Source organism: Salvelinus namaycush, chromosome 20 (assembly GCF_016432855.1).
Source record: "Salvelinus namaycush isolate Seneca chromosome 20, SaNama_1.0, whole genome shotgun sequence".
Lineage (NCBI taxonomy): Eukaryota > Metazoa > Chordata > Actinopteri > Salmoniformes > Salmonidae > Salvelinus > Salvelinus namaycush.
The window spans coordinates 46,702,135-46,729,248 of record NC_052326.1 but is presented as its reverse complement, the minus strand read 5'-3'; the positions used below and the strand labels follow the sequence as shown (position 1 = coordinate 46,729,248).

Genomic DNA, 27,114 nt, shown 5'->3' with positions numbered 1-27,114 from the left:
TTGCTAAATATGCAAGGTAGAATAAAGCTTCTAGGTAATTTGATCCTAGCCATGTCCATTTTTACAAGCAGGCTGTGGGGCATAGGTTACATAACAGCTTGAATGTTGAGAGCCCTTTGAATTCTTAGATATATCACATGCTCTGTTCTGTTGATTTTGATTCAAACCAATAAGGTATTCGTCCATGCTGTCTGTAGAAATGTCCCTCAGTTCTACTATCAGTTGTTTTGTAGTCTGGCCATACACTGCCTGGGCGTCACACTTACTGGAAAGATTTTAACATAGACTCTGAATGTATCGTCGATAATTTGCTAAGAAATTTGTGGATAGAATTTCCTGAACAAAACGTTAAACTATGTCCTTTACACCACTGTAATTATGTTGTTTATGAACCATGGATTGTGAAAATGTCCCTGGAATCAATGCTTCAAACTGTGAAATGGCCTTATTAAAGTGAGGAGACTGTTTCACTTGATCTAAGTAATCACTTATTGCATTCAGAAAATAGTGATGTACAGTATACTGAAGAAAAATATAAACGCAACATTTAAAGTGTTGGTCCCATGTTTGATGAGCTGAAATAAAAGATCCCAGCAGTTTTCCATACACACACAAAGCTTATTCCTCTCAAATGTTGTGCACAAATTTGTTTACATCCCTGTTAGTGAGCATTTCTCCTTTGCCAAGATAATCCATCCACCTGACAGGTGTGGCATATCAAGAAGCTGATTAAACAGCATGATCATTACTCAGGTGCACCTTGTGCTGGAGACAATAGAAGGCCACTCTAAAATGTGCAATTTTGTCACACAACACAATGCCACAGATGTCATGCTGATTGCAGGAATGTCCACCAGAGTTGTTGTCAGAGAATTTTATGTTCATTTGTCTACCATAAGCTGCCTCCAACATCGTTTTAGAGAATTTGGCAGTACTTCCAACCGGCCTCATAACCGCAGACCACGTGTAACCATGCCAGACCAGTACCTCCACATCCGGCTTCTTCACCTGCGGGATCATCTGAGACCAGTCACCCAGAGTAAAACCACAGCAACACGTATTATTCAGAGCCCCATGAAATGACACCATTCTACAGACCGTACTGAGTACTCCCCACCCCACTTTAACATCAGCACAAATACACATATTTCTCTATAAGACAATAATGCATATGTTATTTATTTGACCTAAACCCCACATTTAACGCAAACGTCACGAAAATATGAACAAATATATATATAACTGTTAATTCTTTTTTTTATATGTCCTGAATAAATACAGGTTAAAGGCACTTTTCTACTACTACGTGGGGGACTTTTATTTTGAACAGTTCCGAAATTACATGACCCGGAAGTACTTCTTTAGTGTTGCTGATGATATGCTGATGGGGCAATAGCCTACGATCGAATGCGGGAACCAACAGACTGCATGCTTATAGTCGCATGCACTTGTAGCCTTCATATCAACTGGGAGAATAGGCTATTTGAAGTTGAAAAGTACAGTTGATTCCTGTCGTTGATAGTTCTTAGATACGAAATGGATGCCAATCCATCCTTCTCGCTGGCATGTCTTTACAGAAGCGATCCAATTTATTCGCTCTGTGCCTCAGATTTAATGACCGCTTCTCAAACTGTGAACAATAATTTCATAAAGGAACAGAAGCAACTTATGAAGGTAACGTTCTGCTTTTTACTGTGTTATTTTGTATTTTCAAATTTTCCTTCCGATTCGCTTGTTTGAATATAAACCACATATTTAGACTTATGTTTAACTTTATAAATGTATAGCATACAATTGTATGCTATCTTTTACTGGGCTTGTCTATTTTACAAGGTTTTTTAAATAAATAGCCTATTCATGTTCCTGTAAGCGCATATTCACTTTTCATTGAAAGTTAGAAGCATCACGTGACTTTTAATAATTCCAGTTACTGCTCTGTTAACTGTGTAAATAATTGTCTAGGCAGTGAGACTAGATGGTGACTTATTCATTTTCAGCTTAACCCTTTACACTCGTGGGAATTAGCCAATATGGATAGGGCTAAATTTAAATGTTTCTTACAGAATAAATATGAAAAGCTTTTGGATAACAATGTTAGCAATTGAAAGGGAACAGTTTGGAGATAATGGGGAAATTATTAGACCAAAGGTGAGGACACAACAGTTCACCTGACACAAAACAAAATCCAAACATTACACTGTTGATTTTATATGCAGTTTACATTTATTTTACTTTTTGCTACATTTGTTGATAGTGAAATCTGAAAATACTCTGGATACATTCAGTAGCATGATAAGAATATTCCTGGAAAATGTGGGGTAGGCAAGGGTTTGAGTGAGAGGACTAATACCTCTCCAAAGTGTGCACAGTTCCTAAGTCATTTCAATGCACTTTTATGACTCAAATTAGAATCTCCAACTGCAGTGTATTCGGAAAGTATTCAGACCCCTTGACTTTTTCCATATTTTGTTACATTACAGTCCTTAAATGTGATATTTCCAGTTGCTAAATAAAAAAATAAAACATGTTTTTGCTTTGTCATTATGGGGTATGTGTAGATTTATAAAGCAATAACTCTTTTTTTTAAATTAGCAAATGTATTAAAAATAAAAAATGGAAATATCACATTTACATAAGTATTCAGACCCTTTACTCAGTACTTTGTTGAAGCACTGTTGACAGCGATTACAGCCTGGAGTCTTCTTTGGTATGACGCTACAAGCTTGGCACACCTGTATTTGGGGACTTTCTCCCATTCTTCTCTGCAGATCCTCTCAAGCTCTGTCAGGTTGGATGGGGACCGTTGCTGCAGAGCTATTTTCAGGTCTCTCCAGAGATGTTCGATCGGGTTCAAGTCTGGGCTCTGGCTGGGCCACTCAAGAACATTCAGAGACTTGTCCCGAAGCCACTCCCTTGTTGTCTTGGCTGTGTGCTTAGGGTCGTTGTCCAGTCTGAGGTCCTGGGCGCTCTGGAGCAGGTTTTCATCAAGGATCTCTCTCAACTTTGCTCCGTTCATCTTTCCCTCGATCCTGACTAGTCTCCCAGTCCCTGCCGTTGAAAAACATCCCCAAAGCATGATTCTGCCACCACCATGCTTCACCGTAGGGATGGTACCAGGTTTCCTCCAGACGTGACGCTTGGCATTCAGGCCAAAGAGTTCAATCTTAGTTTCATTCATTCATTTAGCTCTCCCAGCTGTGCTGTTGAGGAACTAGAGCAAGCACACTTTTCATTATTTTGTCTCGAACACAGTCCTGCATCCCAGCAATCACACAATTACTGTTGTTGTTTACACAAAAACGTGTATGGCAATATGGGCATCAGTTGATAGGTTGTTCTATTGCCAACACGACTGTTCAAAACAAACCAGGGTATGACGCCATATCATCTTGTACATCAAACATAGGGATCATAAACGTTGACACTGCTTATGGCAAGAGTTTTATGATATGGAAATGTGAAGTGCGTTTCATCTTTCAAAATACATAGTCTTCTTCAATAAGCATTTCCCTCACTCAGACAACACAAAAGTGGCCCAATTAGCGTGAGGGATGGGGGAAACTTCTTGTTGCGAGAGGTGCTCAAGTTCATAACTGCTGTCAGTCAAAACCCATACAGCGCTGTGAAGCACAGAGCCAGAGTTCTAATGTCATGTATAGCATGTTACTGTACAGTAATTGCGTTCCAATTCAGGCGTTTATCAGTGCCCAAATTGGCCATGTTCAACCCGTACACGGTTACGAGTGTAAAGGGCTACCAGAATGTTTCATAAAAGTTCAAACATGGTTACATTTCATTTCAATTTTGGTCATATTCTATGAACGTTCTCCAACTGGTTCGATATTGGGAATGTTCTCAAATAGTTCAGAGAACGTTAAGAAAACTTTTCATAAAAAAACACGAGAACTTTAACGTTCAGAGAACATTCTAAGAATGTTATTTAACATTCCGTTCTCAGCATCAACAAAACTCCCTCTATCCTCTATTTTGTTAAGTTCATTAAGGTGTGTTGGTCTCGCCCACTAATTGGCCACACCCGATCTTAATGAGTTCTTGTTTCCTTTGATATGTGGTCTGTTTGAAAATACAAAAATTAACAGCTTTGTATGAGTTAAAAAACATGGCATGTTAGCTCCATCCTGGTGGCGCAGTGGACTAATTCCATGGATAGAGAACAGAAGATTATAGGTTTGAATCTGAACTGAACTGACAAGATAAAGAACAAATATCTCATGCACTTGCTCAACAGATCAAATGACACCGCTACTTTTGTCCTTTCCAACATGGCCATTTAGTGACTTCCTCCCTTGCTGTCACTTTCTCTCCTCGTTTCCCCTCTGTCCAGACTCTGAAGAGGCTGGAGCAGCAGCAGCTTACCTGCATGCGTCAGCTGAACGAGGAGCAGAGGACCTTTGCCTTCGTCATGAACAAGAGGCTAAGCCAGAGGGGCGCTACAAGGCCTCAAACGCTCCCCTCCACCTCAGTCTCCACTTCCATCGTCCCTCTGTCCATTAGAGGGTCCCGGTCTGCCCCGGCTGCTCTCGCCACCCGCAATGGGGCCAACAGAGTTGGCAGTGCCAAGAGCGCCAACAGCAGAGTCAAGTTTGAGCAGTCTTCTTCCAGCCTCTCGCCGTGGGCAGTGAAATTACAGAAGAAGAGTATGGAGATGCAAGACAGGGATGCAAGGGAGGTGAGCACTGTGAATGGTCCTCTGTTCCAAATCCTGACCATGAGCTGCATTACTCTGAGTGACCACTGCAATGGTTACCGAAAATTACCTTTCTTTCTGTAAAGGTGGCCTTTTTGCTAGGATGAGAAATATCTGTTTTGTTAATGACTTCTCTCTTTTATTAGGTTTTGAAGGAGTATGGGGCCTCGGCTGGTCAAAGGTGTTGTTGTGAATGTGGTCACACCAGGGAGCTGTTGGACAGGAGACTGAGTTGTCCAGCCATATTACAGAGGCATCACTCTTGATTCTGCTACGGTATGGGGTGTCATGGATGTACGATACAGTATATTGCTACAGGGGGGTGCGAGAGTTTCTCTTGAACATCATCTACCTACTCGTACTGGATCGATATAGCTACCTTATTTATTGGAGGTTATGCCATTCCAATGGATATCTGAACAGCATTTTACGTCATGACCGATAAATGAGTAACACTGTACGTCATGACAGCTTCATAATAAGTTACATGAACTATGTCAACATGTCATTACACCTTTAACTGTTTACAATACATGAAAAATGACACTGACTTGTCACTTGACATTCAGTGACATAAGATGCCTTTACATCTTTTGACATTTGTTATGTCATGTTTATGACCATAATATGACACTGTTATGACGTACAGTTCAAATATAGTGTTACCAAGGTACATTCTGTGTTCACCTATATAACTTGTTTCCTGAAGATGACAACATAATATGTATATATTGTTTTTGTTTTTCTCATGGGAAGTTGAATGCCAAGTTTTATTTTTTATCAAAATGTAAATTGAATCTGACTTTTACTCAAAGGAATATGTTCATAATGTTTTTGTTTTATTTATGACAGATTTTTATGTGTGTAGTTTACCAAATAAACTGTAAACTGTAGTTTATACTGTATGTTGAGGTTGGAATTCAAACATTTGATTTTAGACCAATGACAGCATTAAGAGATGAAAACGATTGGACCGTAGCAGCAACATTGTATCGACTCTACTTATCTGAAAGTAATGACATCATCCTGTGTGACGCATTGGGAAACAACGTTCAACGGAAGGAAATCACAGAAGATTGCGCAGAGTTGAGGACGTAGGCTAGCAATCGCTTGTACAGCACTACAACAAAATAATTTAGTTAAAATATTTAGTATTGTCAAAAGTTGGTACTCAAATTGTATCTACACTGAGAGTCCAAACTGGAAGGACAGAAAAGTAACGTGTACCGTTCCAGGAAGAAAACCACTAAAGAGATTGAGTGCAATATTGTGCCGAAATCAGAACATTATGGGAGCTGTCTTTGGGGCCTTTTCTGTCGCAAGCTGGGTAAGGTGCTTCTCGTATATCATCACGACCATATTTGTGAACAAGAACCAGGTTGACATGTATGAAAGAATGGCTGAGTATCCCAGGCAAGTGCAGCTGAGGTGAGCTCATACAAGGTTGTCAGGATTAGTGGTGGAAAAAGTACCCAATTATCATACTTGAGTAAACGTCAAAATACTCTTAACAGGAAAAATTGAACGTCGCCCAGTAAAATACTAACGTTACTTGAGTAAAAGTAAAAAATTATTTGGTTTTAAATATATTTAAGTATCAAAAGTAAAAGTCATTTCAAATTCTTTATTAATAAGCAAACCAGACGGCACACACAGACATAATTCACAAACAAATAATGTTTGTTTAGTGAGTCCGCCAGATCAGAGGCAGTAGGATGACCGGTATGGGGGGGGGGGGCAGAATTAAGCCTCGTGAAGCTACTGATGCCTCTCACCAAGCCACCTAACGTCTTCCTTGTGCTGTAAAATACCGCCATGAATTAACATGGACTGTCAATGGAGACAAGTATTTTTTTAATACCCAGACTACACCGCTCACATCACGTGCGCGGAATTTGCAAAATAAATGTAGGAATCTGTTATTCAATTATTGCACCCACACTACTCGTGAGCGTCTGCGTTGCCAAGGGCTAAAATAGAAGTAATTCCTATTTCTGACGCAGATACGCTGCAAGTCCTGCCTCTCCCATCTCCTCATTGGTTAATAGAAGCAGGTACCCACGTGGGTGATTGAAAGATGAATTGTGTTGCCGGTTGTCGTGGTAATACTATGAAAGTTTAGATGCCAATCACCATATAAATTCAAAGATGAAAAAGCCTGGAAGGAGGAGAGATGACTAGAAACGATTTGGTTGACCGTTTTATGTGTGGATGAATTGTCGGAGTAGAGGACCTTGTGCATTTCAGGTAAAATAACAACCTAATGTTTATATCCCAGGACAAATTAGCTAGCAACAGCAAGCTAGCTAAATAGGACAAATTAGCTAGCAAGTGCAAGCTAACTAGCTAAATTGCCATAAATATTTAAGGCTTTTTGACCTGACCCCAAGTTAATGTAATTGGTTCAGAGTTTGTTTTGATATTTTAACCTGCGTGTCGTGATCGCGTTTGGTGTAGGGGGACAAAATACATTTTTGCACAATGGCGCACGCGCGCAGCCGGTTTGGGTTCCATGTAAGGCGTCAAATTGCCGACACGTTCACGGCACGTTCATGTCACGTGACGCCTCTACTTGTGTTACACGTCATGTGTTTGTCTGTCTAGTTTATCATTAAAGATCTCACCATGAACACCTTACAAACGTCTACATGTAAATTATTTTGTAAAAAATATTTTTCATTGCTAGAGTAATTTAACCAATTTAATTTGTCGATTTAGCTAAAATAGGCATATCACCTCAATACAAAAATTATTAGGCTAGTTGATATTGCAGCCAGCCACCATTACTGTATAAATATTCTTATTTCTCGGATCAATACAGACACTAGGGCTTCTTTGTTGGAGGTAGCCTAGGTCTCTAGTGGCACATTCAAAACAACTCGGAACTCTGCAATCTCTGACTTCCGACTTCAGTGCGTTCAAGACAACTGGGAGCTTAGACTGATAAAAAATAGTTTTGAACGGTCATCCAACTCGCAATTCAAATTCAGAAACTCTGGCTTCTTTCTTTCTCTGACCTGAAAATCACTGATGTCATGATTTGACCTCGTTTTTCTCCGGAGTTCCCAGTTTAACAGACATAATCACTGTCATCATGAAATGCTTAGGCTATACATTTATGTGGAGATGTCTTATGGTTAAAACCAGGGTTGAATTGAGGGGGTATGTGAGGATATAGGCCTAACCCTTGTTATAGAAATGGTCAAAAAGCATATGCTACCCCTTGTTTGTGTAACAGTATAGCTTCCGTCCCTCTCCTCGCCCCTACCTGGGCTCGAACCAGGGACCCTCAGCACACATCAACAACTGCCTCCCACGAAGCATTGTTACCCATCGCTCCACAAAAGCTGCGGCCGTGGCAGAGCAAGGTTAACAACTACTTCAAGGTCTCAGAGCGATTGAAACGCTATTAGCGCGCACCCTGCTAACTAGCTAGCCATTTCACATCGGTTACACTCACCCCCCTTTTGACCTCCTTTTCCGCAGCAACCAGTGATCCGGGTCAACAGCATCAATGTAACAGTATAGCTTCCGTCCCTCCCCTCGCCTCAAACCAGGGACCCTCTGCGCACATCAACAACTGCCTCCCACGAAACATCGTTACCCATCGCTCCACAAAATCCGCGGCCCTTGCAGAGCAAGGGGAACAACTACTTCAAGGTCTCAGAGCGAGTGACGTCACAGATTGAAACTCTATTAGCGCGCATCCCGCTAACTAGCTAGCCATTTCACATCGGTTACATTTGCTTAGCCTTAGAAGAAAACAACGGTCCAGATTATGTAAAGTTATCTAGGCTATAACAATGATTAACTCCACGATTTCTTCCGCATAGTCTACTAGTCTATCGAAGGTCTTGCACAGCCTCAACATCACAGGAATATGTGGTTGATTAAATGCTTGCAATTTAGAATATTAGTGGTAGGCTAAGCCTACCGCGAAAGACCAAAAATATATAATCGGTATGGGTCTATACATAGACCAAACAGCTTAACAGATAAACACTTTTTTTATTCAGGAGAATCGCATTGAATCAGGCTATTCATTTCAGTGCAGTTGTGTTCTTAAGCATAACCTTAGCCTAAACGGAACTGAAAACACCCCAGCCTGTTTTGATAACATCATGATGAAGCCTGAACATTTCAGCTGTTTGTCATTCATTTAGCCCACTGTCGCCTACAGATTTGATACACATTAAGACCTATATTTAATCTGGATTTGACAAACAATAGCCTGACTAGGATCCTGACTTTTCCTCATGTTATATTTGTTACCAATTAGGATAAAAGGAGTCCTTTTAATAAGCTTTTGTTTTCCTATTAATTTGCATAGGCTAACCATTGTGATTATTGTTATTTACCATCTTATGCTTTTTATGAATAAACAGGCATCGGGAGGTAAACAATTATATAATTTCGATGCCCCCCCACACATTAATGTTACTTTCCTTATAGATCACAAAGTCAGTTAATTTCCACTACATGCATATGCTAATTCATTTGATTCATACACTGGCTTGTCTGGCTGTCATATTTTCATTTTAAACAGGCCTTCCCTTATCTACACTGAAATAATGTTATTTCAGTAGTCCTATATTATGGTATTTTAAAAATCATAGCTCATAAGTACTCCCTTGTGGTATAATATATATCTATTATATGTCCTAGGATACAACAATGAATCATTTTGAACTAACAAATACCATCAAGGGATTCTTTACCATTTAAAATAATGAACACCTTGTGAAACAGTTGTGAATACCAATCTGGCAATATTTTAGATTTCCTTGGGACGTCCCTACCCTGAACTCTAAACTATAACCCTTAACTAACACTAAACTTAACCATTTTACATTTATTCTTGATTGAGGTAGGGACATTCCAAGGATTCCAAATAGCACGGACCCTCTGGAAAAGCCTATGAACTCCTCTATTCGACTGAAAGCCACGGACACAACTCTGGTTGTCTGATGTAGGCTACTTGGAACTGGTAACAACACAGTCTGTGATTGGCTAATAACATTTAGATCTGTATACAACGAGATAAGATAATATACCATACCATGAGGTATTGAGGGAAAGACAGTTTACCTATAGATTTGACATAATCTATTTATGACATAATCTAGACCATTTGCGATAACAGGAAATGCACAAGCCGCAGGCTACATTATAGCTCAAGGTGGCTACTTCGGAATGTCGGCTTGCACGGGAAAAACGGTAAGTTTCTAACATTTATGGTTGATATTTAATTCATATAAACTATGCAACTTATGACTTTCATTAACACTGTCAGACAGACATTCAATGGTAGGCGACAGCCACATGGGAGTATGGTTGCGTAGGCTTAATTCTGGCACATATCACCCCCCCCATAGACCAGGGACGTTCTCTTGATAAGTGCTAAATTGGGCTATTTTCCTGTCCTGCTCAACATTCAAAATGTACTTTTGGGCGTCAGGGAAAATGTATGGAGTAAAAAGTACATTATTTTCTTTAGGAATGTAGTGGAGTAAAAGTTGTCAAAAATATAAATTGTAGGGCCTCCCGGGTGGCGCAGTGGTCTAGGGCACTGCATCGCAGTGCTAACTGCGCCACCAGAGTCTCTGGGTTCGCGCCCAGGCTCTGTCGCAGCCGGCCGTGACCGGGAGGTCCGTGGGGCGATGCACAATTGGCATAGCGTCGTCCGGGTTAGGGAGGGTTTGGCCGGTAGGGATATCCTTGTCTCATCGCGCTCCAGCGACTCCTGTGGTGGGCCGGGCGCAGTGTGCGCTAACCAAGGGGGCCAGGTACACGGTGTTTCCTCCGACACATTGGTGCGGCTGGCTTCCGGGTTGGAGGCGCGCTGTGTTAAGAAGCAGTGCGGCTTGGTTGGGTTGTGCTTCGGAGGACGCATGGCTTTCGACCTTCGTCTCTCCCGAGCCCGTACGGGAGTTGTAGCGATGAGACAAGATAGTAATTACTAGCGATTGGATACCACGAAAATTGGGGAGAAAATGGGATAAAAATTTAAAAAATATATATAATAAAAAATATATATATATAAATTGTAAAGTCAAGTACAGATACCAAAAAAATGACTTAAGTAGTTTACACCACTGATCAGGAGGATGTCGCCTAAGCAACAGGTCAGAATCACCAGGAGGCGCAGGCACCTGTCATATCTGAAACTGAGTTTGAAGGTAGGCCTTGAAATACATCCACAGGTACACCTCCAATAAAGGCACAGTCAACTTAGTGTATGTAAACTTCTGGCCCACTGGAATTGTGATACAGTGAATTATAAGTGACATAATCTGTCTGTAAACAATTGTTGGAAAAATGACTTGTGTCATACACTAAGCAGATGTCCTAACCGACTTGCCAAAACGATAGTTTGTTAACAAGAAATGTGTGGCGTGGTTGAAAAACGAGTTTCAATGACTCCAACCTAAGTGTATGTAAACGTCTGACTTCAACTGTATGTGGAGCAATAGTCATCTCATACAGTGTTTTTGTCATATAGCCTAGGGCCTCGAGCAAAATATCATATTGTAACAACAAGAGGACAAAAGAGCGTTGGTCCTCTTTTGGGCACAGCTCAGTGATAAGTTATACCGTCGTTCTTTGTCTCAGGCCCAGGTAATAAGTGTTGGCCAAGGCCAATATGCTATACTACCCATAAAACCAACACCACAACTACCACAACCACCACACAACCAACACCGCCAATTAAAAAAAATATATATATTGTAACGACCCTGGGTTTATAAGCGCGGAAATCGACTCTGCCGCTCGAGCATGCTTTTGCGGCACAGTCGATAGCGCGCCGGACCTCGGGCTAGGAGGTCGAGGGTTCGAGACCTGCTCCCTGCTTGTTTCATTACATTGGTGTCAGAAGTGATCGGACCTCGCATCCACGACAGTGCGTGTGCTTGGCCGGTGAGCGCGTTCCTGTAAGACGTAAAGTCGCAAGCTAGCGCGAGGACGCGCTCTTTGAAAGGAGGGAGTAGTGTAACGACCCTGGGTTTATAAGCGCGGAAATCGACTCTGCCGCTTGAGCATGCTTTTGCGGCACAGTCGATAGCGCGCCGGACCTCGGGCTAGGAGGTCGAGGGTTCGAGACCTGCTCCCTGCCTGTTTCATTACAATATATATATTAGCATTTGAGGGAGTTGACAAGTTTGTCCTCAGATTTTAGACCTCTCAGAGAAGATAAAGCACATTTCTCAGACTAGCACCCAGGGCAATTTGAAATAAATCCCAAAAGAAAAAAAAAAAAAAGATTGATTGGGTTGTTTTGATTGCGTTTGAATTTGGTTCCTGTCTACTACCACATTGCTGCAAGTGCCAATACTAAGGTTAGTCTGCATCGACTGGCTTGTCCCTAACTGGCCTAATATGTTTTGGGAACGTTGGCAATGGTTTTTCCCTATCTCTTTCCCTCTAGGTGCCATGTCTATGTAGCAGTGCGACATGCTTGCTGTGCAGATGCTGTCCCCAGAGCAAGAACTCCACGGTGACGCGAGTCATCTACGCCTTCATCCTGTTGCTAGGGACCATTATAGCCTGCATCATGCTGTCCCCGGGAGTGGACGAGCAGCTAAAAAAGGTACGAGGCGTGCCAATCAATGTGTTTTTTCAATATACATACTACCATACTTTGTAATCGAAAAAGCCTTGGTTTCATGCATGTTAACATCAGAAGCCTCCTCCCTAAGTTTGTTTTACTCACTGCTTTAGCACACTCCGCTAACCCTGATGTCCTTGCCGTGTCTGAATCCTGGCTTAGGAAGTCCACCAAAAATTCGGAGATTTCCATACCCAACTACAACATTTTCCATCAAGATAGAACTGCCAAAGGGGGAGGAGTTACAATCTCCTGCAGAGATAGCTTCAAAGTTCTGTCATACTTTCCAGGTCTACGCCCAAACAGTTCGAGCTTCTAATTTAAAAAATGAATCTCTCCAGAAATACGTCTCTCACTGTTGCCGCCTGTTATAGACCCCCCCTCAGCTCCCAGCTGTGCCCTGGACACCATATGTGAATTGATTGCCCCCCATCGATCTTCAGAGTTCGTTCTGTTAGGTAACCTAAACTGGGATATGCTTAACACCCCAGCAGTCCTACAATCTAAGATAGATGCCCTCAATCTCACACAAATAATCAAGGAAACTTACATTTCCCTCACTAACTTTAAACATCAGCTATCTGAGCAGCTAAACGATCGCTGCAGCTGTACATAGTCCATCTGTAAATAGCCCACCCAATCTACCTACCTCATCCCCATATTGTTTTTATTTACTTTTCTGCTCTTTTGCACACCAGTATCACTACTTGCACATCATCATCTGCTCATCAATCATTCCAGTGTTAATCTGCTAAATTGTAATTACTTCGCTACTATGGCCTATTTATCGCCTTACCTCCTCACGCCATTTGCACACACTGTATATAGACTTTCTTTTTTTCTATTGTATTATTGACTGTACGCTTGTTTATTCCATGTGTAACTCTGTGTTGTTTCTTACGCACTGCTTTGCTTTATCTTGGCCAGGTCGCAGTTGTAAATGAGAACTTGTTCTCAACCAGCTTACCTGGTTAAATAAAGGTGAAACAAATAAATAAATACTCCACACTCTCATGCTCCGAGGACATTCTCTTGAGTCCGTTCTTGTGAGGGTGAGTGTGGAGAACGCATAATACATTACATTTGAGAAGCACTCACACTCCCCCTAAGGTATTACCTCACACACACTGCACCTCCCCATTCACTGAACCATCTTCTAGCCAGGACAATGACAATAGAGACGAAACAAGATATACACAAAGCTAACATTTACTTCATAACTATCAGCTAGCTATATGTGAATCGTAATAATCTATCTAACCAGATAGTTTAACAGGCAAAAATTACAAACTAATGTTATGCAAGGTAGATGTCAATTATATGTGGCTAGCTAGCTAACAGTAGTAGCACAGATAGAGCAATGGGTTAGTTATAAAAACAATATTTGGTAGTAGTTAGCCAGTTGGCCCTGTTGACTTACTATGGGCTTGCAATCTACGCACACTACAGTGGGTATTGTAAGCAGGTAAACATGCCAAAATTAACACAGCATGTATTTATTAATGTTTTCAAGATACAATATTGTAGTCAGGTAACATTAGATTTGATTGGGCAACATTTCATTCCGAAAATCAGTTTATTTTCTCTCACTTCAGCTCAGGTAATTAATTAATGTCAACAAGTGTTGTGTTGTTTTTTTGTTATTGGTTGCGTCATATTACTGTTCGTTCAAATCAAATTTGATTTGTCACATGCGCCGAATACAACAGGTGTCAATGCATGCTTCGAAATGTGTACAGCGGAGTACGCATCCGAGAAGTGCCCTCCGTGCTCCGTTTTGCGTACTTTGATTTGGACTCATGCTCCGACACTCCCGTGCTCCAGATTGCTTGCTCGGAGCGCGCTAGTATGCATATTGAGAAACACCCAGTGTGTGTGTGCATGAGATGATGACCCATGATGTGTCATAGTAGATGTTTGTGTACATGGTGAATGGTTGCTTTAATAATGCTTGAATACCTGGGGAGGCTATCAGTGGGAAGAGTTAAGTCACACAAAATATAGAACAGTAGGGGCCTACAGAGATACAACTTACTGCATATTGAGGCTGCATTAACATTGCAACTCTGTGTATACTGTCATTCTAAATTTAAACATTGACATATACAGGTAACTGACAAAATAACGGAAACACCAACATAGTGTTTTAAGGGCGTTGAGCCGCCAGAACAGCTTCAGTGCGCCTTGGCATAGATTCTACAAGTGTCTGGAACTCTGTTGGAGGGATGCGACACCATTCTTCCACAAGAAATTACATCATTTGGTGTTTTGTTGATGGTGGTGGAAAACGCTGTCTCAGGCGCCTCTTCAGTATCTCCCATAAGTGTTCAATTGGGTTGAGATCTGGTGACTGAGACACACAAACCCTTTAAACCCCCTATGCTCCCTCTTTCAAAGCCACTGATATCTCTTCTTCTAGTCATGGTAGCCAAAATAATGGGCTGCCCAGCATTTTTTATACATGACCCTAAGCATGACGGGATGTTTTAATTTCTTAATTAACTCAGGAACCACAGCAGTCTCTCATGATAGTAGCCAACTTGTTGTTGACCAAAGTGAAAATGTAGGGTTATTGAATACAGAATCGCACAGCTAGACTATAGGAATGCTGTCTACTCTGTACAGTAGATTAGACTGGCCTGAATGGTTTGTGAGAATGTCTATCTGTGCCTGTAGATTCCTGGGTTCTGTGAAGACGGAGCAGGCTCTTCTATCCCAGGAATCCATGCCAACATGAACTGTGAGATCTTTGTGGGCTATAAAGCCGTGTACCGGGTGTGCTTCGGCATGAGCATGTGTTTCCTGGTGTTCGCTCTGATTATGATCAACGTCAAGAACAGCCGAGACCCACGCTCTGCCATCCACAACGGGTAACCACCCATCACATGCACCCCCTAAAAAAAAGACATGAAAAAATAAAAAAGTAAAGGCCTAGATGTAATCATATTTATTACTACGCCAACTTTGACTTAAAAGTCAGTATTAAGGTGAATAGCCTTTATTATTATTATTAACTAAAAATAACATGTACACTGCTTGTAACTTAACTAATGTCATAATGAGGTACTGGTAAGACACCCTTGTTTGTACTATTTTCTGTCATACAGTATGACTATCACACTGCTACAGGCACTGTCACAACAACCATTGGCAATATTAATAAAATAATCTCTTACACAACAGGTCACTGAGCTAACGTGCTTTAGGCCACCGTGCCTCTCTGAAACAGAGGAGAATAACTGCACTTTTTAGTAACAGCAATACATCACAAGCCTTTTCATATACAGTGCATTTGGAAAGTATTCAGACCCCTTCCCTTTTTTCACATTTTGTTACGTTATAGCTAGGGATGCACGATATATTGGTGAGCATTTCGGAATCGGACGATATTAGCAAAAAATGACAACATCTGCATCAGCCCGATGTCTAGTTTATTAACGCCGATATGCAAAACCGATGTCAAAGCTGACGTGCATACCTATATAACATAGGTAGATGACGTAATGACGCCATGAAAAATACAGCGCTACACAGAACAAAAGCAGAAAAATACTAAGCGCACACTTCCAACAACTAAACAGGTTCAAGTCAAGCAGTCATTTGAATGAGTAAAAACATTTCAGCGAGACAACTCAAAGGCGAAACCCATTAACGCCAAGAAAATATAATTCATTGCCCTTGACAATCAACCGTCCTCTGTCGTGGATGATGTTGGCTTTCACCGACTGGTCGAGCCCCGTTACTCACTATTTTTCAGATGTTGCCCTACCGGAGTTACACAGTATTGTTGACACTCACATCAATGAGCTACTTGCTATGGGCGTCACTGCTATTAGCTTCACGACTGACATTTGGACCAGCGATGTCAGCCCCATGAGCATGCTGAGTCTGACAGCACAGTGGGTCGACGAGGATTTTGTACTGAGGAGAGCCGTATTGCATGCTCAAGAATGTGCTCTTTCTCATACCGCTGCTGCCATTTCAGTGGCATTTGAGCACATGTTTGAAACTTGGAAACATGAACACTCCTAGCTCCATTCGAACAACTGACTGGAGAAACAAGCTAATCAACTGTGTCTGCAGCAGATGTGATACCCTCTGTCATGGCATTGAAACGCCTGCTCAACAAGACTGCCCACACAGACCGTCTGGTTGAGTACTTACATAAGTACTCGAGGCTTTGAACAAGCGATTCGGTGGCGTTACCTCTGAGCCTCTTTACTGTGTCGCCACCGTGTCAGTTAAGAACAATTTCTTATTTACAATGACGGCCTACCCTGGCCAAACTCGGACGATGCTGGCCAATTGTGCACTGCCCTATGGGACTCCCAATCACGACCGGATGTGATACAGCCTGGATTCGAACCAGGAACTGTTGTGACGCCTCTTGCACTGAGATGCAGTGCCTTAAGAATGCTTAAAAGGCCGCTAAAATTGTAAATATCGGTTATCGGTAACGATATTGTTTTTTCGGCAAGGAAAATATTGGATATCGGTATCGGCCCAAAATAATATTGGATATCGGTATCGGCCCAAAATAATATTGGATATCGGTATCGGCCCAAAATAATATTGGATATTGGCCCAAAATAATATTGGATATCGGTATCGGCCCAAAATAATATTGGATATCGGTATCGGCCCAAAATAATATTGGATATCGGTATCGGCCCAAAATAATATTGGATATCGGTATCGGCCCAAAATAATATTGGTGCATCTCTAGTTATAGCCTTGTTCTAAAATGTATTAAATATGTTTTCCCCCTCATCAATCTACACACAATACCGCATAATGACAAAGCAATAACAGGTTGTCAGACATGTACATCATAAGCCTATTCATGTATATTTACTAGGTATACCCATGTATACCCATGCAACAAAATAACCATGTAATATGTGCGTTTTGAAAAATGCTGATACTGTCAATATATATTATTTTGTATTTTATCTGTACACCACATCAAGAGTGGCATTATTGAAAGATCATACTATTATTTTTTTTATTTCATAGTTATTTTCCATACTTTTTATAATGATTCATGAAGTCTATCAAAACATTATCAAAAGGGATTCAGTTGACGAATGACTTCCTTCCCCCATGCAGGTTTTGGTTCTTTAAGATTGCCACCATGGTTGCAGTGACAGTCGGTGCCTTTTATATCCCTGAGGGGCCTTTCACTCACCGTAAGATTGACCCAATTTAAATAAAGAATTTGTCATAATATTTGTCTATTATTACCATGCACAATCCGCATAAACATGAGTGATACACTTTTAATTGTTGATATTACAATTTATTGTATTATTAAGACAATTCATTGTTGATACACGCAATTAATAATTTAATTAGTAATTGTAATATACTAGTAACTTTATACTTAGCAGTGCTTGTGGATATTTGTGGTACGATGATGGTCTCTTTGTGTGTGTGCAGTGTGGTTCGTGGTGGGTATCTGTGGGGCATTCTGCTTCATCCTGATCCAGCTGGTCCTGCTGGTGGATTTTGCCCACTCCTGGAATGAGTCCTGGGTGGATAACATGGAGAGCGGGAACTCCAGGGGCTGGTATGCTGGTGAGTCTGCCTGACCCTCTGCTAAGGAAGTCAAATCAAATCCAACTTTATTTTAAATGCACTTACAATCGCAACACAGTTAGCAGTCAAATAATACAATGAAGGAGAAAATAAAGGGCAGAATAAAAGAACATCAACACACAAGTGTTTATGATTGGCAAAATTATTTTGCTGATTAGAGATGCTGATGTGACGTTTTATTTGAAGTTGTTGGGGCTGTATTTCTAGGCCTAAGGAAAGCTTTTGATACTGTCAACCATAGGGTTCTCCTCACAAAACAGTCTAAATTTTACTTTTCCCCCAATGCCTTGAGATGGATGAAATCATACCTTGAAGGCAGAACTAAGTGTGTCAGAGTGAGCAATAAGCCGTCGCCCACTCTCAGCTAGGATGTGGGCATGCCCCAAGAGTTAATACTGGCGCCCCTCCTTGTAATTTTATACATTAATGATTTGCCTTCTGTCTGTACTGGGTCTGAAGTTCAAATGTATGCAGATGATACAGTGATATACAGTACCAGTCAAAGGTTTGGACACACCTACTCATTCAAGGGTTTTTCTTAATTATTTACTATTTTCTACATTGTGGAATAATAGTGAAGATGTCAAAACTATGAAATAACACATATGGAATCATTTAGTAACCAACAAAGTGTTAAACAAATAGATTATTCAAAGTAGCCACCCTTTGCCTTGATGACAGCTTTGCTTTTCCAACTGTCTTGAAGAAGTTCCCACATATGCTGAGCACTTGGTGGCTGCTTTTCCTTCACTCTACGGTCCAACTCATCTCAAACCATCTCAATTGGGTTGAGGATGGGTTATTGTGGAGGCCAGGTCATCTGATGCAGCACTCCATCATTCTCCTTGTTGCTTTTTTGTGCTATTTCTCTGTCTGCATGCTTGTTGCTTGTCCTATGTTTCTCTGTCTGCATGCTACGTGTTGCTTGACGTATGTTTATCTGTCTGCGTGCTACTTATTGCTTGGTCTATGTTTCTCTGTCTGCATGCTACGTGTTGCTTGTCATATGTTGCTCTGCGTGCGTGCTACGTGTTGCTTGTCTTCTGTTTCTCTGTCTGCATGCTATGTGTTGCTTGGTCTATGTTTCTCTGTCTGCATGCTACTTGTTGCTTGGTCTATGTTTCTCTGTCTGTGTGCTACGTGTTGCTTGTCATATGTTGCTCTGCGTGCGTGCTACGTGTTGCTTGTCTTCTGTTTCTCTGTCTGTGTGCTACTTGTTGATTGTCTTATGTTACTCTGTCTGCGTGCTACGTGTTGCTTGGTCTATGTTTCTCTGTCTGCATGCTACTTGTTGCTTGTCTTATGTTTCTCTGTCTGCGTGCTACGTGTTGCTTGGTCTATGTTTCTCTGTCTGCATGCTACGTGTTGCTTGGTCTATGTTTCTCTGACTACATGCTACTTGTTGCTTGGTCTATGTTTCTCTGTCTGCGTGCTACGTGTTGCTTGGTCTATGTTTCTCTGTCTGCATGCTACGTGTTGCTTGGTCTATGTTTCTCTGACTGCATGCTACTTGTTGCTTGTCTTATGTTTCTCTGTCTGCATGCTACATGTTGCTTGGTCTATGTTTCTCTGTCTGCATGCTACGTGTTGCTTGGTCTATGTTTCTCTGTCTGCATGCTACGTGTTGCTTTGGTATGTTTCTCTGTCTGTATGCTACGTGTTGCTTGGTTATTGTTTCTCTGTCTGCATGCTACGTGTTGCTTGTCTTATGTTTCTCTGTCTGCATGCTACATGTTGCTTGGTCTATGTTTCTCTGTCTGCATGCTACGTGTTGCTTGGTCTATGTTTCTCTGTCTGCATGCTACGTGTTGCTTGGTCTATGTTTCTCTGTCTGCATGCTACGTGTTGCTTGGTCTATGTTTCTCTGTCTGCATGCTACGTGTTGCTTGGTCTATGTTTCTCTGTCTGCATGCTACGTGTTGCTTGGTCTATGTTTCTCTGTCTGCATGCTACGTGTTGCTTGTCTTATGTTTCTCTGTCTGCATGCTACATGTTGCTTGGTCTATGTTTCTCTGTCTGCATGCTACGTGTTGCTTGGTCTATGTTTCTCTGTCTGCATGCTACTTGTTGCTTGGTCTATGTTTCTCTGTCTGCGTGCTACTTGTTGCTTGGTCTATGTTTCTCTGTCTGCGTGCTACTTGTTGCTTGGTATATGTTTCTCTGTCTGTGTGCTACTTGTTGCTTGTCTTATGTTTCTCTGTCTGCGTGCTACGTGTTGCTTGGTCTATGTTTCTCTGTCTGCATGCTACTTGTTGCTTGGTCTATGTTTCTCTGTCTGCGTGCTACGTGTTGCTTGGTCTATGTTTCTCTGTCTGCATGCTACATGTTGCTTGGTCTATGTTTCTCTGTCTGCATGCTACGTGTTGCTTGGTATATGTTTCTCTGTCAGCATGCTACTTGTTGCTTGTCTTATGTTTCTCTGTCTGCATGCTACGTGTTGCTTGTCTTGTGTTTCTCTGTCTGCATGCAACGTGTTGCTTGGTATATGTTTCTCTGTCTGCATGCTACGTGTTGCTTTGTATATGTTTCTCTGTCTGCATGCTACGTGTTGCTTGGTATATGTTTCTCTGTCTGCATGCTACTTGTTGCTTGGTCTATGTTTCTCTGTCTGCATGCTACGTGTTGCTTGGTCTATGTTTCTCTGTCTGCGTGCTACGTGTTGCTTGTCCTATGTTGCTCTGCATGTGCTCACTGCTCATTGTTTGTCTGTATTGTTATTGTATTAGTTTTTAATAACCTGCCCAGGGACTGCGGTTGGAAATTAGCCGCTGCTAAAAACCCACACTTTTACTGAAACGTTGATTCATGTGCACTGTCCCTGTAAAAATGTAAATAAACTCAAACTCAAGTCCTGTTTTAGCAAGTATTCACTTGGTACTTTTTAGTAAAGTATGTGATATCAACTCAAGCAGGTAAATACATGGTGAACTGTAACATAAGGTCAGGTGTCAATAGTGCTGACACTATATAATGCTCTACGACAGAATCTGTCCCGCTTTATAAAAACAATGCAACTAGAATCTGATTCTCTCTATCCTCTTCTGTCCAGCCTTGCTCGCTGTAACTGGACTCAACTACATCATGTCCTTTATCGCCGTTGTCCTGATGTACCTGTTCTACACTCAGTCAAAGGGCTGTCTGCTCAACAAATTCTTCATCAGTTTCAACATGATTCTCTGTGCTGTAGCCTCTGTCGTGTCCATACTGCCCAGAGTACAGGTAAGCCCTCGATCGGTGTTCATTAAACGCTCATTTAACGTTCATATTCATCATTTCATTTGTGGGTCAGTTTTTAGCATTTGCCCCTGTAGTGGTTAAGGTTAGCATTTGGGGAGCGTAAGCTGAACCTAGATCTGCTAAATGTTTATGATATGCTTTTGATATTTAACTTTAATTATATGAGTGTGACCCATCTGTGTGTTGATTATCTGGTGACTGCTGAGATAAACTGCCTGCAGTGACACCTCGAGGATAAGGATTGAATTACATCTTAAAAGACTTGTGGTTAAGAACAAATTCGGGCCCTAATTATAACGCATGTCTACCAGTGGTTGGCGGCTGGTGACTTTTGTATATTTATTACTTGAAAGATTTTTAATCCATCCTCCCGTTCCTACCTGGAGAAACCTGATGCCTACTCAGATGTCACTTTCATCATGTTTTTTATTTATTTATTATATATATATATATATATATATCCACCCCCCTTCGGAGGACAAATATATTTTAGTTTTTTACAGCTTTTCTGCTACATTTACATACATTTTACATACACATTTTACATGTACACTATTGTTCAAATGTTTGTGGTCACTTAGAAATGTCTTTGGTTTTGAAAGAAAAGCTATTTTTTTTGTCCATTAAAATAACATCAAATTGATCAGAAATATAGTGTAGACATTGTTAATGTTGTAAATGACTATTGTAGCTGGAAACGGCAGATTTTTAATGGAATATCTACATAGGTGTACAGAGGCCCATTATCAGCAACCATCAACTCCTGTGTTCCGATGGCATGTTGTGTTTATCATTTTAAAAGGCTAATTGATCATTAGAAAACCCTTTTGCAATTATGTTAGCACAGCTGAAAACTGTTGTCCTGATTAAAGAAGTAATAAAACTGGCCTTCTTTAGACTAGTTGAGTATCTGAAGCATCAGCATTTGTGGGTTCGATTACAGGCTCAAAATGGCCAGACACAAATAACTTTCTTCTGAAACTCGTCAGTCTGTTCTTGTTCTGAGAAATGAAGGCTGTTCCATGAGAGAAATTGCCAAGAAACTGAAGGTCTGGTACAACGCTGTGTTCTACTCCCTTCACAGAACAGCGCAAACTGGCTCTAACCAGAATAGAATGAGGAGTGGGAGGCCCCGGTGCACAACTTAGCAAGAGGACAACGACATTAGAGTGTCTAGTTTGAGAAACAGACGCCTCACAAGTCCTCAATTGGCAGCTTCATTAAATAGTACCTGCAAAACACCAGTCTCAACGTCAACAGTGAAGAGGCGACTCCGGGATGTTGGCCTTCTAGGTAGAGTTCCTCTGTCCAGTGTCTGTGTTCTTTTGCCCATCTTAATCTTTTCTTTTTTTGGCCAGTCTGAGATATGGCTTTTTCTTTGCTACTCTGCCTAGAAGGCCAGCATCCCAGAGTCGCCTCTTCACTGTTGACATTGAGACTGGTGTTTTGTGGGTACTATTTAATGAAGCTGCCAGTTGAGGACTTGTGAGGCGTCTGTTTCTCAAACTAGACACTCTAATGTCGTTGTCCTCTTGCTCAGTTGTGCACCGGGGCCTCCCACTCCTTTTTGTATTGTAATCTGTATAATTGTAATCTGTATAAAGACAAAAAGGCAATTTTCTAACAAAGGATGAACATTTCTTAATAATCTACTGGAGAACCATTTTGCATTTAAGTACAGTATAACGTATGTATGAGTGAAGCTTTTAGTGAGAGGTTTAAAGATTTTATATTTAATAATTTTAGCCCCCCCCCAAACTCATATTCATTATATAAGTAGGCATGTTTAATTTTGTCTGGCTTAGCATTCCAAATAAAATGAAATATTTTTTTTGCTCATATGATTTAAAAAACATTTAGTCTGGAGTAGGCAGTGCCATTAGTAAGTAAGTAAACTGTGATAGGACCAAAGACTTAATCAATGGGATTTTTCCATAAATAGACAATGTCATCATGTTCAAGTTTCAACGTTTATTTGCCCCATGCACAGCATACAACAGGTGTAAAACAGTACTGTGAATTTTTTTCTCGAGAGCGCTTTCCCAACAATGCAGTGATAATAATATAGAGAAGAGTTTCCCAAACGCGGTCCTGGGGCCTCCCAGGGGTCCCTAGCACTATACAGCTGGTTCAAATAATCATCAAGAATTGATTATTTGAATCCGCTGTGTGGTGCAAGGGCAAAAACCAAAACTTGCCCCAGGACCGAGTTTGGGAAACCCTGATATAGATCATAATTTTTTTTTTAAATGGAAGAAAAAAAACATGTTTTTGGAATCCGTTTGTAAATCACAGTTGTTTTGTTGAATTATTTTTAGAAATTCCAGCCCCAATCCGGTCTACTCCAGTCCTCCTTCATGACTATGTACACCATGTATCTGACCTGGTCGGCCATGACCAACGAGCCTGGTAAGAGACACTGTTATAGCTGCTACCCCAACAGCACCCTTTACCTGTTCATATATTGTTCATTATTAATTCATACTTAATTAACCAATAGTTTAAATGCTTCTCTATATGACTAATTACTGGGTACTATCAAATAAATTCTCAATTACAAACACGTACTTGCTTAAACTCTACATTGCCCGAGCAAATTGTAAATTCACCTGTTCAGCTCGAGTCAAACTGAAAAATCACCACCCCCTCCCATGGATTAATGATATGATTATGCTTTACAACTAATTAATTAAAATATATATATAAAAATGAAAGGGAGAAAAATGTAATCTCAGTCTTACATTTTTTTCCCTGTGGGGCAACCACCCCCCGGGCCCTCTTTAGACCGTACATGTAACCCCAGCCTGCTGAGCATCTTCCAGCAGACACTGGTGCCCACGCTGGCCCCACTGGAGATCGAGAACCAGACGACTGTGGTGATCATTGGCACCGAAGAGCCCATCCTCTCCTCCCCCTATCTGCAGTGGTGGGACGCCCAGAGCATTGTGGGATTGGCCATCTTCATCCTCTGCATCCTCTACTCCAGGTGTGATTGGTCAGCAAGGCAGACTTGGGTACAGCTACAGCACATTGTGGTTTGGGGAATAGAAGAAATGTACATTTGTTGGTGCCTCACAGTATTAGTGGATGTGGTGACTCCCTCGTTCACATAATTAGAATTTCAGTTTGCAGTTTGAGCACTCTGAAAAGCGCTAATGCAATCCACTTTGGTTATATTTTATTAAAGCATTACAATAATTTGAAATACTTATAAATGCTTACCCATGCTTATTGTTAGATTCTAAATAAACAGAGTAAAACAGACAACTAGGAAAAGCTCAAACCAAGTTTATTCCCCCAATGGGTCAGACAGCTGAACAGACAAAAACACATTTACTCAAGAACTGGTATTTAAACCTTCCTCGTATGGTGAGACAGCCAATACATCTCTGTTGCTAGGCAGGAAGTTAAGTGATATGGGTAATAAACTGTTCCTTCATGTGACCTGACCTGACCTCGGCCCCCATTCCTCACTAATCCAGAGCTATCCACCCTTATCAGTGACCGCAACCATGTGATTGCCTTTTCATTTACTCAGTAACATTCCAAGCCCCTGGCTCATATCCAACCTCCATTGACCCCACCATATACATTCCTCCTACAGATTACCATTAACTTCTGGTGTAGCAAGTATTTCAAATTACAACCCAACAACTGAAACCAGACTATGGCCCTTCTCCTCTCCATAGGATACCTAATATCTAACAATAACATGTTCTGACAGAATGTTAACTCTCTGTATTCCCCTCTCTCCCTCAGTAACATGAATAAGGATATTTCATATTTCAAGTTTTAAAGTCAGAACCCATCATTATAAATGCTTTACATGTTATGTTATAATTGCTAATGAAATTATAGTGCTTATTATAATGCCTATAAATGTGTACTTCCTTGCAGCATCCGCTCGTCCAACACCAGCCAGGTGAACAAGTTAACCATGGCCTCTAACGACACAGTGATCCTGGAAGAGAGTAAAGCAGGCACCCCGGACGAGGAGGGAGGGACGGGGAGCAAGGGTCCAAGGCGTGTGGAGGATAACGAGAGGGACACGGTCCAGTACAGCTATTTCTTCTTCCACTTCATGCTCTTCCTGGCTTCGCTCTACATCATGATGACTCTCACCAACTGGTACAGGTCAGTATGGCCAAACTACACAGATGACCAACGTCGTGAAGTGCTGTGTCTGAAAACGTTACTAGCTGTCAAGTCTTTGCTTCCTCCGTCCTTGTTTCCTTAATTCCCTTTGAGGATTTGTTCTTGGTACACCTTGGAGAGGATCCAAGGTTCCTCACTCTGAGAACCTCCTCCAATGAGCTTTGAAGGTAATTGAGAAAATAAGAACAGAGGGAGCAAGGATTTGACAGCTAGTGACATTTTCAGACACGGCCATGTTGTCAAGCTTGGTCATGCACATTTTGAGGTGAAGTTGAACTCCTCTTTTGTGATCCCATTGTGTACGTCAAAAATAGGGAGGAACCACAATGTTTTGACACTAAAGAGAAAATAACATTAATTACACATTGTGTTCTTTTATAGTTCAACATTTTATATTTCAATGGAGACAGCTCCATCTCTCTAAAATGAAAGTGACCACAAAGCAACGCTGCAACGCAATACTTTTACCATGGATATTTATCTTACAGATTCACATCGTAACAATTGTTCAGATATGACTATATATACAAATCTTATTTTTTCCCCATACAGTCCTGATGCAGACTACAATGCCATGACCAGCAAGTGGCCGGCGGTTTGGGTGAAGATCTCCTCCAGTTGGGTGTGCCTTACCCTCTATACCTGGACCCTGGTCGCCCCAATGATACTCACCAACCGGGACTTTAGCTGAAAACGGTTCCACCAACGCAGTATTTTCTTTTCACTTTCCTTATTGTCATTCCTGATTTAGTAAAAGAAAACTGTGCGTTTTACATAGACATTGACCACATTGCCTACATTTCAAATGATTTCCTGTCAAAATGAACTGTTTTGTTTTGTGTATTAGATGTTGATGGTTTCGCATAACAAATCTCTTTAGTTAGCCTTTTAGATGCATTAGAAGACATATATTCACATATGAACCTGGTGTTAAATCGCTAACCTTGTTGGTACATTTGAAGGTTTACACATGTGTTTTTTAGTCCATTTTGTGCAATTAGGGACCAAATCATGTATTGATGGTTGACCTTTATGTCAAAGGAACATTACATTTTTTTATTTTGTTGTACATTCTCTAAATGTGAATTCATCTTTGACTGACTGGCATTACAAACCAAATATAAGAATGTAAGATCCTTTATCTCTTGAGTAAATATAAACGGAGTATACCAAACATTAGGAACACCTTCCTAATACTGAGTTGGATCCCCCCTTTTGGACTCAGAACAGCCTCAATTTGTTGGGGTATGGACTCTACAAGGTGTCGAAAGCGTTGTGTTGTGACATGGTAGGGGTGGTATACAGAAGATAGCCATATTTGGTAAAAGACCAAGTCCATATTTTGGCAAGAACAGCTGAAATGAGCAAAGAGAAATGACAGTCCATCATTACTTTAAGACATAAAGGTCAGTCAATCCAAAAATGTCAAGAACTTTGCAGTCGAAAAAACTATCAAGCACTATGATGACACTGGCTCTCATGGGGACCGCCACAGGGAAGGAAGACCCAGAGTTACCTCTGCTGCAGAGGACAAGTTCATTGGAGTTACCAGCCTCAGAAATGGGCAATTAACTGCACCTAAGATTGCAGCCCAAATAAATTATTCACAGAGTTCAAGTAACAGACACAAATCAACATCAAGTGTTCAGAGGAGACTGCGTGAATCAGGCCTTCATGGTTGAATTGCTGCAAAGAAACCACTACTAAAGGACAGTAATAATAAGAAGAGACTTGCTTGGTCCAAGAAACATGAGCAATCGACATTTGACGGGTGGAAATCTGTCCTTTGGTCTGATGAGTCCAAATTTTA

The 27,114-nt window shown here is 41.1% G+C and overlaps 1 protein-coding gene across 1 annotated transcript; it reads left to right on the top strand.

The window, feature by feature from the left end:
* The first annotated feature begins 1,382 nt into the window (after window positions 1-1,382).
* LOC120065430 (serine incorporator 3-like) lies at window positions 1,383-26,568 on the top strand. Its single transcript, XM_039016434.1, has 12 exons — window positions 1,383-1,674; window positions 4,346-4,690; window positions 4,855-6,035; window positions 12,135-12,296; window positions 14,991-15,184; window positions 17,424-17,503; window positions 17,754-17,891; window positions 20,962-21,131; window positions 23,468-23,558; window positions 23,934-24,135; window positions 25,047-25,283; window positions 25,857-26,568. Exons 3-12 carry the CDS (start codon window positions 5,997-5,999, stop codon window positions 25,993-25,995), a joined length of 1,452 nt encoding a protein of 483 aa, XP_038872362.1. The 5' UTR covers window positions 1,383-1,674; window positions 4,346-4,690; window positions 4,855-5,996; the 3' UTR covers window positions 25,996-26,568.
* The last annotated feature ends 546 nt before the right edge of the window (window positions 26,569-27,114 follow it).